The 15,456-nt window shown below is 51.6% G+C and overlaps 4 protein-coding genes across 4 annotated transcripts; 2 read left to right on the top strand and 2 right to left on the bottom strand.

The window, feature by feature from the left end:
* Positions 1-928: 928 nt before the first annotated feature.
* Positions 929-5,200, bottom strand: PV08_01933 (uncharacterized protein; the record flags this gene model as incomplete). Its single annotated transcript, XM_016376293.1, has 1 exon — positions 929-5,200. The coding sequence occupies one exon, from the start codon at positions 5,198-5,200 to the stop codon at positions 929-931; it is 4,272 nt and encodes a 1,423-aa protein (XP_016241569.1).
* A 497-nt stretch (positions 5,201-5,697) lies between these two features.
* On the bottom strand, positions 5,698-6,924 carry PV08_01934 (uncharacterized protein; the record flags this gene model as incomplete). Its single annotated transcript, XM_016376294.1, has 1 exon — positions 5,698-6,924. One exon carries the CDS (start codon positions 6,922-6,924, stop codon positions 5,698-5,700), a length of 1,227 nt encoding a protein of 408 aa, XP_016241570.1.
* A 1,396-nt stretch (positions 6,925-8,320) lies between these two features.
* PV08_01935 (uncharacterized protein) lies at positions 8,321-9,809 on the top strand (the record flags this gene model as incomplete). Its single annotated transcript, XM_016376295.1, has 2 exons — positions 8,321-9,690; positions 9,764-9,809. 2 exons carry the CDS (start codon positions 8,321-8,323, stop codon positions 9,807-9,809), a joined length of 1,416 nt encoding a protein of 471 aa, XP_016241571.1.
* Positions 9,810-10,319: 510 nt separating this feature from the next.
* On the top strand, positions 10,320-15,095 carry PV08_01936 (sulfite reductase (NADPH) hemoprotein, beta-component; the record flags this gene model as incomplete). The annotated part of the gene is made up of 2 exons (XM_016376296.1): positions 10,320-10,350; positions 10,471-15,095. The coding sequence occupies 2 exons, from the start codon at positions 10,320-10,322 to the stop codon at positions 15,093-15,095; spliced, it is 4,656 nt and encodes a 1,551-aa protein (XP_016241572.1).
* Positions 15,096-15,456: the final 361 nt, after the last annotated feature.

Genomic DNA, 15,456 nt, shown 5'->3' on the forward strand with positions numbered 1-15,456 from the left:
TAGAGGGCGGGCGGCGGATATTCTCGGTTAGGGATGTATGTACCATGTACCAGGCGCCAAATGGATCGATCAACACGAAAGTTAGGCAAAATTCGTCAATGCCAGTGTCGATGCTAATGCCAACAACACAAATGCAGCAGGTTCAAACGATCCAAATGAATACTAAAGACCAAGATGGAACGAGAGCAGTGGAATGAGATCAACAAGAGGGCGTCCTTCTTCATTAGTCAAGGGGGGCCAGAACTCGAAAATGCGCCCAACCGGGGGGCAACTTATTCGTTTCTAATACAGGACAACCATGCATGTCACTTGCACAGCCTCGTTTCAGACTGGGGACGAGGATCAACGAACTGCCAAACGAGGCTGAGCAATACCAGGTACGCGTGAATCAACACTTCTTGTTATACAGTACGTACATAGGTATTCCGTATCCGTACACCGTATAGATATGATTCTCGAGTCGAGGATATACAGTATGTATGTGCGCACACTTCAAAGGCGAGATTCAACTCATTACTAGTTGGTTAGTGTACAGTACATATATAAGGTACATGAGCATTGATTGCCTCGTTGGCCACGCTTTGAATTCTCAGCAGCAGCACACAGTTGATACTGGTCACGTCAGTGCCCTCGAGTGACCCCATTGACAGGACATCTTCTCGCTTCCCCTGTACCCAGTGGTCTAGTAACACAAGTCGCCCGTCGTCTTCAACCACCATCTTCAATAGCCGACGACCTTGGGATGGTATATGCAATCCAACTCCAGAGCTTTATGCAAATGCAAGTGCCGCTTCACGCTTTTTGATGCAACATTTCAAAGGATCCCCAACTCTTTCGTCCTCATACACTCTCATCTCGACTTTTGAATGTACACGGTTGCAACACCTCCAAATATCCCTACAAAATATCCAAGTATATACATATACAATCATGAAAAGAAATAAGTACTCTCCTTCAGTCGGTTGACGTCAAAGTCTCCCTTCTTGGGCACAGGTCGGAACTTGATTGGCAACCATAACCACACCTGATTAAGAGTAGCTGATGTCGTCGCTGACCGCTTGTTCTTGCGTATCTTTTGGCCGAATGCATCCAATGAGACGTTATCGGCTGGCGGGGTCGGGAATCCGCCCAGGGGCAACTCATCCATATCCAACATGTCGTCTTCATTCGTAACCGCATCTCGTAGAGGGTCCAGACTGCTAGCCAAATCAATATCGGCGGCCGCTTCGGCCTCATTGATGGCGTCTTGAACAGTCGATTCTTTGGCTTCTTCGGGCACCACTCCAATGGCGGTTTCGCCCAGAGAATCGCGATGGAACAGGAACTGCTCGCCGTCAAACTTATCAAACAACGTAGATGCAGTAACCATTGACTCGCCCTTCTTCCTCTCCTTTGGATTATCGCTTGCCAACAGCTTATTTCTGCGGATTTCTCGCAAAAGCTCTTGCTCCTTTCGCTCAGCTATGCCTTTGGCACCTTTCGCGGTGGCCAATTTGCCCTCTGCCATCAGCTGTTGACGATACTGAGTGACGGCTTTGCCCAGAGGAGTGTTTTTGCTGACCTGCGCAAGATAGTAGTGACCTTCGTAACGCTTTTGAAATTCCGCAGCAAGTCGACCGATAATATCCTCGCTGTGCATTTGGACAAAGGCGTCTCGTAACAGCGTATTCAGAGCGTTGACATCTGCTGCGTGTGTCCAGAAACTGTCGTGCACGGCCGAGAAACTCAGCCCCAGCTCGTGCGCCCTGAGGGCCGAGAGAATCATGTGCGTAGCGTCTAGAGAGTGGATAAAGTTCGGAGGGAACGCCTGCAATTGCTTGCGTTTGTTCACAGAATCCGCCACGCTGGGCTGCGCCAACGTAATGTTTTGCAGATTGGTCTGGATCTTCTGGCCCTTGATAACACGATATGGTTGGACAACAGGAAGCTTCAGAGGCGTTGTCCAGATAACGGTGGATCTGAAATTGCCAGACTCAAAGAGCTGCTTGGCCTTCTTTTGTGTCTTCAGCACCGAAGCGTCACCCGAACGTCGGCCATAGGCTCTGGAGTACATTTTCTCCTGCTGTGCGGGAGATATAGATGAGCTGATACGGTTTGCACAATCTCCGAGCCAGTACTGAATCTCATGTGCTCCAGTGAACAAGGCGCCCAAACCTTTAAAGATCTTCCTGGCAATATAACTGGATGCTTTGCCAGATAATTGGGCGTCCCTAACCTCGGGAATAAGATCATCGACTTGTTTGCGCACCTGCCGAATAGCACCAAGGAACGTCACGCCGTAGACATTCGTCATGACTGTTTGTTTGACGACTTTGCGTGTGACTCTGCCGTCAAGCATCTGAGCCAGACTATGGCCTTTCGCTGCGTCCTCCTTGATTTCGGCCTTGACCAGTTCGCAGACTCCGGAATAGACATCTGCGGGTTTATCGCCAGGTTCAAGATTAACTTGCCTGGCGCCAGCAATGTCACCACCTAATGCTGCATAGTGTTGAAGACCGTTGCAGGAGCCGTCTTGATGGATCGGAAGCCTAGACACATACTCGGCAGGGTTGGGCGACTCCAAAGCATTCGTAAGCTCGAAACAAGTCGCAAGGCATTGCCATGGGTCTTCAGCGGTAAGCCACCAACGCCTTCCGGTTAGAGGGTTCTTGACGGAATCATATACATCGTCGATGTGATCCATGGGAAACTGGGCGCGATCAGCAAGACTGGCCTTGTCAAAGCCGTAGACGTTGGATAAATGTATCTTCAACCAGCGCAGCCCATCTTCCCCAAGCTTCCGGCCCTTGTCAAAAAGGAGTATACCTCGCGCATTGTCCGCACCCATTTGATTGAGGTATGGAGGAATGGGATAGGCTCGACCTCGGAAGTCGACATTGTGGGGGAGATAGAAAGTTTCATCGAGGTATGCTTTTGCAATTTCCATCTGGAAATTCTGGAAGCACCGATTCGAGTGAATCCCACTTTTCTCGTTGTCAACTTGACGTGTCTTGACAAACCAGTCCCAGCGTTCTTTCGGAGTCGCATTTTCACCGGGTCGTTCAATTTCGGGGAATACTTTGTTCAGAGGTGGGAGGTTGGCGATTTCCTCTCCGCTGTTCCAGGCTTCTAGCATTACATTGAAAACCTGCCTATTGATGCGCCAACCAGTCTTGCCGAGTATGTCAACTCCGGCAAATAGCTGATCAAGATCTCCACGTTCAGCGGCGGCAATGCCGTACTCTTTTTGAGCGTTTTCACTGTACTTGACACGCAAGAATGGCTGCTTCGAATCGAGATATCCGCCGTCATCAAAACTTCTCCATGGCTTTGGAGGGCAAAGCATGGGCAGCTGCTTAGCGATGAAATGTTCCGCAGGTTCTCTCACCAGAATCTTCACAAAGTCCTCGTGCAAAGAAACAACGCCAATGCGTCTCCCGTTCTGATAGCTTGTAGAGTGGATGAAGACCGGTTGTGGCAGCGTCCTCTTCATTTGTTTGGTTTCGTCCCAGCGGGTCACCATGACCTTGGCAGTGTCGAACATAAGCTCGCATAGAATTGAACCGAGTTTTACATGCATCGCTTTTGACCAGTTTAGTTGCGCTTTGGATGGGGCAGCAGCGTGGTGCGACGACCGCCTGAAAAATCGATGATCGGACGGTTCTGTCCATAGAGCTCCATTCACCAACGCATCGTCCTCTTTTTGCAAATCCCTTCTCTTGATGGCTTCAGCCTTCTTACGGGCGAGTTGGCTGGCATCATATTCTGTTTCGACGGCCTGACCGAGTTCACTGACCACTCTGACAAGCTTGACGGGCTTCGAGGCACCCATTCTGCTCATCATCTGCATCAATGAGATTGCAGTCACGGCTGCGAGCTTCTGAGGGGGTAACAGTTCGAGGAAGGGCGAGTATTCAGAACGCAGCTTTGCTTCTGCCGACGTTGAGCCTGGTGATGCTTCCTCCTCCTTTGCAAGTTGAATCTCCTTGATGATCTTCTCCGCTAATATTTCATTCCACTGCCAAAGCAAAGCGCCAATCTTCCCGTGTGCCAAATCGCCGGTGATCCCTCTTTTGGCCCTCTTCTCATATTCGATCTTCCACCGGTCGACCGCAGATTGTACAGCATCTTTCTCCAAGCGACGTTGCCGAGCGACGTTTGAATCCTCTTCACGTGGTGTATTCATATCTTTCTCTGTCTCTGGCGAGAAGACCGCCAAAGACTTTCTGAGTGATGCCAGACCCATACCTTTTTGCTCCATTTCCCGTACGTGAAGCTGCTTCTTCAATTCGGATCGGATCTTCATATCAGCATCAACTTCTGCGGATGAGGAGAGCTTATCAACATGTCCGGGTAACGACACCAACTCGTTGGGCTCGGAAAGTTCCAGCAGTTGAGACAGCTTCCCTAGCTCCCTATCGTCAAAGATTTCCCGAAGACCGAGCATCTTGCTGTGAAGACCAAGTTCTTCAGCCAGGTCCCAGTACCTGTAGATGGTGCGGCGACTTTTATTTCCTGTGTCCCGTTCCAGGGCGACTTTGATCCTCAGAGCAAGGGTGTATGCATCGGGCTCCAAGCCGGCTTTTCTCAAGTGGACTTCAATCCATTCGTTGATACGCTTCTCGTGCGAGAGATTGTTGTTTTGGAGAAAGTCCTGCACGATGGCGGCGAAGACTCTATTGTACGCATCTTGTACTTTCGCAGGGCGGTGTTGGTAGGAGAGTGCCAACTGAGACAGGAGGGTGAAAGCTCGATCCCAACGGTGCACCTGTACACAAGCATCCAAAGTAGCTTCAATTTCTACGATATTCCTGCGTACATTTGCACCCGGGAGGTGGCTTGAGTCTCGGAGTTCTTCTGCAAGGTCGGCTGCATTGTCTAGCATGAGAATCTGAGACAGGTCGAAGGGACTGAGCTCGCCGTTGACTTTTCTCGACCGTTGAGGAGGATAGTCACCATATACGAAAGGGATGTAGTCGTCATTTCGATCAAAACTCTCGGGACCAGTGGCAGGCGAGGCAAGATGTCTCGATTGGGTGAGGTGCGCAGGTGAGGTTTTGGAGCGAGATATCGAAGGCCGTGACGAAGTTGCTCTTCGCTGTGGTGGAAGGATGTGTGATTGTGTAAGAGCAGGGCAGAGCCATGGTAACTGGATGTCTTCTGCAGCCTGCTGAAGAACACGAAGAGTATGCCTTCGCTGGAGCGCAGCTCGCGTGAGCATTGCGCCGGGGATCTTCAGGGACGGGGGTTTGAGGTTGCAAGCTGCAATAATGGCAGTATAGCAACAATGTTCCCCGGCAGCCACCTCTCCTAAAACAAAAGAACAGAGAGAAGGCAAAAAGGAACGACGATATGATGGAGAATACAAAAAGAAGCACGGGAAGTCGGACAGCAGAGAGAAAGAATTCGGCGAGGCAAAATCATTCGACGATTTCTCAGGAGGGTCAAGCACTAGCCAGTATCACGTGTATTGTACCAATGGGAGATTTTTGGACCCTTTTCTCTCTCTCTCCTCTGAATACGAATACGAATACGGCGGACCATGATGAGGGATGATATGATTGTTCTTTATTCAGCAAGATGTACACTTCGTTTCCTGCCGGAGACTCTTCGTTAAAGTCATCTAGTCTTACAGGTGGCTGATACAAATTTCATGGAACGACTTATCAAGACGTCGGAATATGGTGTTTGCTTCGCAACACGGCGCTGTAGTCTGTCTCAATCTTCGGCATTCTGGGCCTTTCGAGGACGTCCTCTCTTTTTTGGCGTGCTGCTGGATGTAGCCATAGAAGCAGTAGACACACTGGGTTCTTCCTTGATTGCAATTGTGTCGATTTCTTGGGTTCTTGCCTCTGCAGTCTCGTCCTCGACTTCACTCTCCGAGGCTTCCGGAGTGGTCAGGTCGCTCTCTGAACTCATGTCCAGCATTGCACCACTTTGACCACGAGTAGAACCCGGTGCTTCTCTTTGGCGCTGCCGCTTTTCTTCCTCGGCTTTTCGTCTTCTTGCACGTTCACGTTCCCTGCCGCGTACTTTGCCCAGGAGCCCCTTTCTCCCTTCTTCTCTCGGGGCGCTCATGTTGTCCAGCCACTTACCATTAGTGAGAGAGCTCTTCAGTTCAACTAAAGATTCGCGGCTGTACGTATGCGAGTGCAGGTATTGGTCAAACTTGGTTGCTGCTTCGTCGTCCTCTTCGCCTACCCAATCGTGCTTCTCCCACTTGTCGACCTGGATATCTCGAAGAAGCCTAGCGTTCTCGTTCAGGCTGCGATCTTTGGCGTCTTCTTTGTCATTTTTGATCTTAACCTCGATGGGTTTTGACTCGACTTTTGCCGCAGGTGTCTCGAGGCCCGGTTTCTGCCGCGCGATCGATGCGTTTGACTGTAGTTTCTTCTGGGCAAGCTCATCATCCGCGTCAATATGGTGCAGTTGAGGGCGCATCTGGACCACAGCATCCACGTGAGTGAGATGAAGTTGATTCTCGTGAAAACTCCCGACAAGGTAGATCGGGTCTCGAGAGCTTGGAGTGACAACTTTTCCCCCAAGTGTCTGAGTTGTAAGTATGCCACTGTCGAAGGCATTGTGGTCATGCATGGGCGCGTCTCTCATCCTGGGATCTGAAGGGCCCGTAGAGAAACCGCCTCCCAACCCGTGCGATCCTCCTGCGGACATGGTGCGACTTTCGTACATGGCCTTCCCGAACTTCCTTGCAGCGTCGGCATTGTAGTGCTCTGTTATCCTCAGTGGAATATCTACCTCCACAAACCCCGTGTCTGGTTTCAAGCGAAGTGAGGTTGGGGTTTGACCGTAGGTGGCATTGTAAGGTCTGTCCCTTCTCCGATGTGCCGGGTACTGAAGTATGAACAATTTTGAAGAATCTTTCTTGGCGGGATCTGTCAATAAGACATCATAGGAGGCGACAACTGGATCGTCTTCGTCGTCCATTATCCGACGGTGGAGGTCGAAAAGCGCTGGCTGAGAAACAATTTGGGGCTCGCAGCGAGTTTGGTGTCGAACGTGCAAAGACTGGTGAGAGGAGGATGGATTTGGGTTTTCCAACGCCTGGAAATGCCCAAAGCAGGAAATATGTTGGTCCCGTTATTGTCGCTTTTGGATGAATGGAAGAACTCGCCTAGGCATACTTCGAGCAGCGTTTGAAAGTTTGGTTTGAGGACGAGCACAAAAGTTCAGGTTCGCGACGCCCAAATGGACTTGCATCGTAGCTCCGAGTTTTCGTCTTTAATTCCGTTGACTAGCTCTAATCAGGACTAGCGTAATATTTTCGCCTTGCAAGCGTTCCCGTACTCGTATCTCAGTTATCAGTCTCGTGAATTCAAGACTGGACCAGCCGCTGTCTGCATGCAAACATCGTCACTGTCATGCGGATCGTTATCGGATTCGAGGTTCATTCATGCCACCTTCATCAGGACCCATTGACCATGCAAGTCGTGGCTACCAGGCTCAGTACATGCCGTCTATTTCATGGAGCGGTGGTTACCCGCATCCTGCAGCCAGGCAATTCTGCGGCGAGGCAGTGGGTGTGCGCGGGATACTGATCATACTATGCAGTCGAGTTTTCAAACCAGGCATCATAAGGTCTTCGTTCCTGTTTGGCCAGCCTGATTTTCTTCCTCCCACAGTCTCCGCTCGATGAACTATTTTCCCAGCGAACTCGCTCTGTTAACGAATTAACCCCCGGCGTGACCGCGTGGAAACATCACGACCTGACGATCCAGCACGTTCCGATGCGCTCACTCCCAGACACCTGTATGGTAAACCTTGTGGACAAATCACTATCGCCTGTGCAACTCTGCACGGGTGGCCCTCTTGCAGACACAACGTGGCGCTACGATGGTCCGGGTTGAGATCAAGTTTGTACTTGGAGCCACGCTCGAGCTCTGCTGTTGCCTTAAGACATGTAGGGCCTGTCATGTTGGCCTAGCATCCGAGTTTTCCTGCGACAGGGATGGTAACACAAGAACTGCATTTGTGCTCCCTTGCATTGCTGGCTTGTCTTCGGCTAGCAAAACCCAGCGTGCCTCGCCTGCTCAGGTCATGCAAATGCAACTGGTTGAATGTGTCGCAGAAACACGTCAAACGTAGCTTCCCTGGCTTGTTTGCACTTTTCGGTGCGACTATGCTCTGCACGAATATCCGAGCCGCGCACATTGCTGACTGAAGAAGTGAATTTGCCCTCCGGGGTGGAATGCTCACTCCTCGCTGTACTTTCAAACCTCTGGAGCGGTGAATCCTGGTACGGCGCGCTTGGACAACATAGTAGCAAGTCCAACCATATATTGCAAAGTGTAGTTCCTGAACCTTGAAAGCCTAGTGCGATATGATGCCTCTGACTTGCAATCCAGCTGATCCAGCTGATGGACTGACGGTTCCATATCCCGAGGATATTCCTCACTCGGCAGAAAATGTCGAATCTACCGCAGCCACAGCGGAAAGGATAGTCGCAAATGCCACTGGACCAGAGTTGATCGAACAAAGTCAACAGCTGGCGTCGTTGGAAGAAGAGCCAATTGCAGGACCTCCGCCGGACGTGGAAGTGTTCCTCGCAAATGACATCGAAGAGTCCAATGCAGACACCAATACCGAGACATATGCAGTCCGGCCACAGGCACATGGGCTGCTGTCGACTGATCAACTTGCCCCATTGGCAAATGAGCAAACCGGGTTCGATCGAGAGGCATTAGACTTTGATCCCAGCTTTGAGGCAGGCTCAACATCAATGGTCAATCACACAGATGCAGGGACGATGATACAACTCGCGCCACCAATGTTACCCGACTTTGAAATAGACGACGAGACGTGGGCACAGGAAAGCACCAGTACCAGCTATGTATCATCCATTGCGTCTGAAATATCACGGGGCATCCTCGAGAACGAAAGACTGTATCCACAGTACGGCAAACACAGCTACGGTATGCCCATCGACGAAGCTGAGATGGATCGCATGGATCTTCAACATCGGAAGTATGAACTGGTCATTGGAGGCAGGCACTTTCTCGCTCCCATTGATGATTGTCCGCAGAGGATTCTTGACCTGGCAACGGGCACAGGCATCTGGGCACTGGACGTGGCAGACATGTTCCCCAGTGCAGAGGTTTTGGGAGTCGACATTGCTCCTATTCAACCTAAATGGGTGGCTCCAAACTGCTCGTTCGAGATTGACGACATTGAAGATAGCTGGACTTACCGCACCGACAATTTCGACTTTATTCACTTGCGAGATCCGCTGTACATGGTGAGGGACTGGCCCAAGCTGGTGCGTCAAATGTATGAGCACACCAGACCGGGAGGCTGGGTAGAGCTGGCTTCTGTCTATCCACGCGTGATGTGCGACGATGGATCCATGCCGGACGATTCGATGTTCAAGTTCATCTGCGACAAGTTCATCGAGGCATCTTACAGGATGGGGGCTCCGTTAGATAGTTGCCTTCGCTTCGCCGAGTATCTCCGGACCGCCGGGTTTGTGGATGTGGCCGAGCACGTATTCAAAATGCCATCGTCCCCGTGGCCCAAAGACGAACGACTCAAGAAGATCGGGGCTTTGGAGATGACGAATGTGGTCGAGGGTGCTTCGGCGTTTGGTCTGAGGGTTTTTTCTCATGCATACGGGTGGACACGCGAGGAGACGGAACTGGCCATGGTGGGATTTCGGAGGGATGTGAAGAACCGCAAATACCACCAGTATGTGCGATAGTAAGTGGTGCTCCGTCGAAGCCTGTGTGGTGGCGTGCTTGCTGTGCCTGTTGTGCTGACTGAGCGAACGCAGTTATGTGGTGTATGGGCGCAAGCCTCTTCCGGCTACGACGGACTGAGTGAGGGGGAGGTGGACGAGAGGGACTTCCACACATGATGTCGAGAGCATCGTCTACAGTACTCCGTACGCCATGAACAAAGAATAATAGAATCTGCATTGTCGCCGGTGTTCGTCTTCCCTCGCCGGACCCTCGCTGTGTCTCCGTCGGCAAATGCGGCCTCTCCACCTTTGGCAGCGGTTTGTCGCTTATCCATCCTCGTCCTCGTCCCTCAGTCACGCAATCGCAGCACTGGCCAATCACCACCCGCCCGGAGTGAATGACGAGCAGAGTTGCCGGCGCAATAAAAATTTCCAGCACGAAAAGAGGCAGAAAAGATGCCATCGAGGCCTGTGTGGATGCTCAAGAGGCGGAGAAAGGGCTTGGGCAATATAACGACGAACTACTAATCCTTGGTGTATTACTCCCGCCGTTCGATATTTCTCTCGTCTTTCTCTGCTCTCCCCGTCTTCACGTCTGGTTCTGCTTGTCCGTCTCCCTCACTGCTCCCCAGAGACCGAGAAAGCGAACATGGGGTCTGTTTCAAGCCCCGCAGAGGCCGGTACGTCGCTTGCTTGCTTCACCTCCCTTGCATTGCCATCTGCATGAACCCGATGCCATTGGTGGCGCAGGAAGAACGGCCCGAGAAGAGCAGCACCGCTAACGCTATTGATCTGTACAGTTGCCAGAATAGCCTACCTCGCCAGCGACGTGGTTCTCTCTGTCCAGCCCTCGCTGAGCACCGACTCCGAGTTCTCACACCACTTGGGTCGATTTGCAGCCGCCAACGCGAAGAGCTTCGTCTCGAAGACCGTCCCCGAGATCATCCCAGTCCGCCAGAATGCCGACCCTCTGCTCTCAGCATTTACGCCTCTCAAGGCTGGCAAGCTCGTCGCGGCCACTGCTCCCTCCTCGATCCTCCTGAGCGCGGTCCCTCATCTTTATAAACTCGCCCAGTATCCTTTCGTCCTCCATGTCGCACTTGCTTCCCCTCAACCAGACTTCTCCGAGATTAGCTCCATCCGACAATGTGGCTTCTCGTTTCTTCAGTCGGAGACTCTACAGGAATCCCAGGACATCGCCTTGACAGCGCATGCTTTGGCAATCAAGAGTGGCAAAGGTGTTATACATTTCTACGACCCTAGCAATTCGGCTGAGGACAGTCCCATCTCTGTTGAGAGCCGGGATCTGGTCCAGACTTTGCTTGAGACGGGTGCAGGTGCCAGGGCGTCCCATTCGGGCTCAGAGGAGCAGACGCTTTATGCGAGCTCAGGAAGACTCGCAACAGTGACCGATCTCGGACTGCCAACCGTACCGGCGACGCAGACTGGCGCAGCCTCGAGAGATCTACTGTCCCATGTAGCGGCAGCTTCATCCACCAACGGCACCACCGATGTATCTTCGTCCACTTCCTCGAGACGAGACAGCTCCGCCGAAAGTTCAGTGGCCTCTTCTGTGGCCACTACCGTCGAAACCCCCGTCATACGCCCAGTCAGCGCCACAGATATATTCACATACGTCAGTGATATCTGGGCGGTCATCTCTCAAGCTACCGGTCGAAGCTACTCTGCTGTCGAATACTCTGGCCCACCGGATGCTGAAGCCGCTCTTTTCATCTTTGGTTCAACGGGTGTCTTTGTCGACGTTCTCGACTCTGATGACGTCCCTGCTGATTTGACCAACGTAGGACTGATCACTGCCCGCCTATATCGACCGTGGCTTGGAAGTGCGGTCTTACTTGACTCTATCCCAAGGTCAATCAAGAAGATTGCGGTATTGGAACAAATCAGAAGAAAAACTACAAGGTGGGGTCCTTCCTTCCTTGACCTTCTATCGAGCTTGAGCCCTGGAGCTGGAGGCCAGAGTAACATTTCCCTTGTCCAATATCGACTTGGCCACATCGACGCAGCTACTGCTCTGCAAGCTCTCCGAGGGATATTCCAGAACTTAGCACCTCCCACAACACCGCGGAAGCATTCTCGACGACGCGGTCACTCGCAAGGCAACTTTGTCTCGATTCAGAATCTCAGTATTGGAAATGAAGTCCAGCCTACGATTGATAGTTTTGTGCCTGAACAACCCCAGCTCGAGAACGCTTATCTCAAGATCCTTGATCAACTCTTCGGCAATAGACTATACATTGCGAACCAGCTCAAGCAGAAGAACGCGGGTGTGTCTGCAACTTTAGCAGCGTCCCCCGAGTATGGATTTGGATCTCTTCTTGCCAGAATTGAAAGACGAGAGCAGTTTGTCAAGGAGGCCCAGCAAGCTGCCAGAAGCAATGAGTTCATCACAGAATCTCCCAAGCAGTGGCTATCAAGATGGGCTCTGAATGCCAATGATTCCGCAAAAGCCAATGAATACGCATCAGAAGTCCTCGCTCGCTTGGCCAACGATGGTTCCAGTCTCTCCACGAGATTGCTCGATAATAAGTCTTTCTTCTTCAAGGAGTCTCAGTGGCTCATCGGGTCCGATGCATGGGCGTACGATCTCGGCAACTCAGGCGTTCATCATGTCCTCGCATCTGGCGCCAACGTGAATATGCTCATCATCGATTCTGAGCCATACTCGGAGAGAGCTCAAGCAGACTCGAACAGACGCAAGAAGGATATCGGTTTGTACGCCATGAACTTCGGCAATGCCTACGTTGCCTCAGTCGCTGTGTACAGTTCATACACTCAAGTTCTCCAAGCTATGATAGAGGCCGAGAAGTATGACGGCCCCTCGGTAGTTCTTGCCTATCTTCCCTACAACAAGGAGAACGATTCACCGTTGACCGTGTTGCAAGAGACGAAGAAGGCTGTGGACTTGGGTTACTGGCCCTTGTACAGATGGGATCCATCAAACGAAGTCAAGGGAGAGCCCTCGTTCTCCCTGGACTCTGAGCGTATCAAGCGCGAGTTGGAGGATTTCCTCCGACGAGACAATCAGCTTACCCAGGTCATGAATAGACATCCTCAGTTTGCGGCGAACCTCTCCGAGTCGTATGGCTCCGAAGTGCGGAAGCTACAGAAGCGTAAGGCCAAGGATGCCTATGAGCAGATGTTGGAAGGTCTCTACGGAGCGCCGCTGACCATCTTATTTGCCTCTGATAATGGTAATGCAGAGAGTTTGGCGAAGAGGCTAGGAAATCGTGGTAAGGCTCGTGGTCTAAAGACCATGGTTCTTGCCATGGATGATTATCCTCTGGAAGATCTTCCTAACGAGGAGAATGTGGTCCTTATCACGAGTACGGCGGGGCAGGGTGAATTTCCCCAGAACGGTCGTGCTTTCTGGGAAGGCATCAAGGATGCAGCAGACTTGGACCTCTCCAACGTCCACTTCTCGGTGTTTTCTCTTGGAGACAGCCATTACTGGCCTCGGAAGGAGGACAGAATCTTCTACAATAAACCTGGAAAGGACCTGGACTCACGAATCCAATTCCTTGGAGGGAAGGTCCTGACAGCTATCGGGCTTGGTGACGACCAAGACCCAGATGGTTATCAGACAGGCTATCAAGAGTGGGAACCAAGACTCTGGCAAGCTTTGGACGTCGCAAATGTCGAAGGACTTCCCGAGGAACCACCGCCTTTGACGAACGAAGATATCAAGATTGCCTCGAACTACCTGCGAGGCACGATCGCTGAAGGTCTTGCAGATACCTCCACCGGCGCCATCTCAGCTTCAGATCAGCAGCTGACCAAGTTCCACGGCACTTACATGCAAGATGACCGCGATCTCCGAGACGAGCGAAAAGCACAAGGCCTCGAACCTGCTTATTCGTTCATGATTCGATGCCGACTTCCTGGTGGTGTCGCCACTCCTTCACAGTGGCTTCAAATGGATGCTATCGCTTCTGCCCATGGTAATGAGACGATGAAGTTGACCACTCGCCAGACCTTCCAGTTCCACGGCGTCATCAAGTCCAAGCTCCGTCCTGCGATGCGTGCCATCAACAGAGCACTTATGACGACTATCGCCGCTTGCGGTGACATCAACCGTAATGTCATGTGCTCCAGTCTTCCTACCATGTCTGAGTATCACCGGGAAGTGCATGCCGTCTCCAAGAAGATCTCGGACCACCTTCTTCCGTCCACAACAGCATATCACGAGATCTGGCTCAAGGACGACGCCACTGGCGAGAAGACCCAGGTGGCTGGTGATGCGGTCCAAGACTTTGAGCCTCTCTACGGACCCACGTACCTGCCACGTAAATTCAAGATCACCATCGCCATTCCTCCACATAACGATACAGATGTTTACGCCCACGATGTCGGTCTTATCGCCATTCGCACCAAGGATAATCAACACCTTGAGGGATTCAATATCCTCGCTGGAGGCGGCATGGGTGTCACACACAACAACAAGAAGACTTATCCACGAACGGGTTACATGATGGGCTACGTTCCTGCAGACAAGGCGCACTTGGTGTGTGAGAAGATCATGTTGGTCCAGCGTGACAATGGCGATCGCAAGAACCGCAAGCACGCTCGTCTGAAGTACACCATGGACGATATGGGCAACGAAGTGTTCAAATCCAAGGTCCAGGAGCTTCTCGACCCGTTGGGAATCAAATTCGAGACGCCCCGCCCATTCAAGTTCGACAGCAACGTTGACACTTTCGGATGGCAGCGTGACGAAAAGGGACTGAATCATTTCACCTTCTTCATTGAGAACGGTCGTATTGAAGACACGGCCGATTTCCCAATGCGCAGTGGTCTAGTCGAGATTGCAAAGGTGCACGAAGGCGAATTCCGACTCACCGGCAACCAACATCTCATCTTGTCCAATGTGACCGACGAAGCGAAGCCCAAGATCGCCGCGTTGATGAAGAAGTACAAGCTCGACAACACACAGTTCAGCGCCCTGAGACTCAGTTCCTCGGCGTGTGTGGCTTTCCCAACATGTGGTCTTGCCATGGCCGAGTCGGAACGATACCTGCCTGAGCTGATCACCAAACTCGAAGGATGTCTGGAAGAGAATGGTCTTTCGCAAGATAGCATCGTCATGCGTATGACGGGTTGTCCGAACGGATGCGCGCGACCGTGGCTGGCGGAGGCTGCATTCGTGGGAAAGGCGTATGGCGCGTACAACATGTACCTCGGTGGTGGATATCATGGACAGAGGCTGAACAAGCTCTACCGAAGCAGCATCAAGGAAGATGAAATTTTGGAAATCATGAAGGGCCTGTTGAGTCGGTGGGCCAAGGAGCGAAACCAAGGAGAACACTTTGGCGATTGGACGATTCGTGCCGGTGTGATCAACGAGACTACCGAGGGCAAGTATTTCCACGAGAATACCGCCGAGGTGGAAAGCGATGGAGAGTGATGTCTGATGGAGAACATGAAAGGAGAAGAAAAAGAATTTGCTCGAGTTGCTTGATCTTTGCATGGCGTGGATAATAGTGAGGAATGATTTTTTCAGGCTTGTATGTATAGCACCATAACTAGATACTATTTTGTTCTAGAGAATCTATGTCTAAAAGTGTGCTGGTCTGAGTTATAGCTTACTGGGTTTTGTACAATGATTGACCTATTACTTAGTAGAGTAATGATGCCTCTGTGCAGTGTTTTGGCAGGAATGAGCAGATGGATAAGGTATTATTATTTCTTTCGTAATGTGTTGCGCCGTGTCGGCACCACAAGATAGTGCTTCCGTCGTGACGGGTGAGAGCGGATCACATATGTGT

The sequence above is a fragment of the Exophiala spinifera genome (genome assembly GCF_000836115.1).
Source record: "Exophiala spinifera strain CBS 89968 unplaced genomic scaffold supercont1.1, whole genome shotgun sequence".
Lineage (NCBI taxonomy): Eukaryota > Fungi > Ascomycota > Eurotiomycetes > Chaetothyriales > Herpotrichiellaceae > Exophiala > Exophiala spinifera.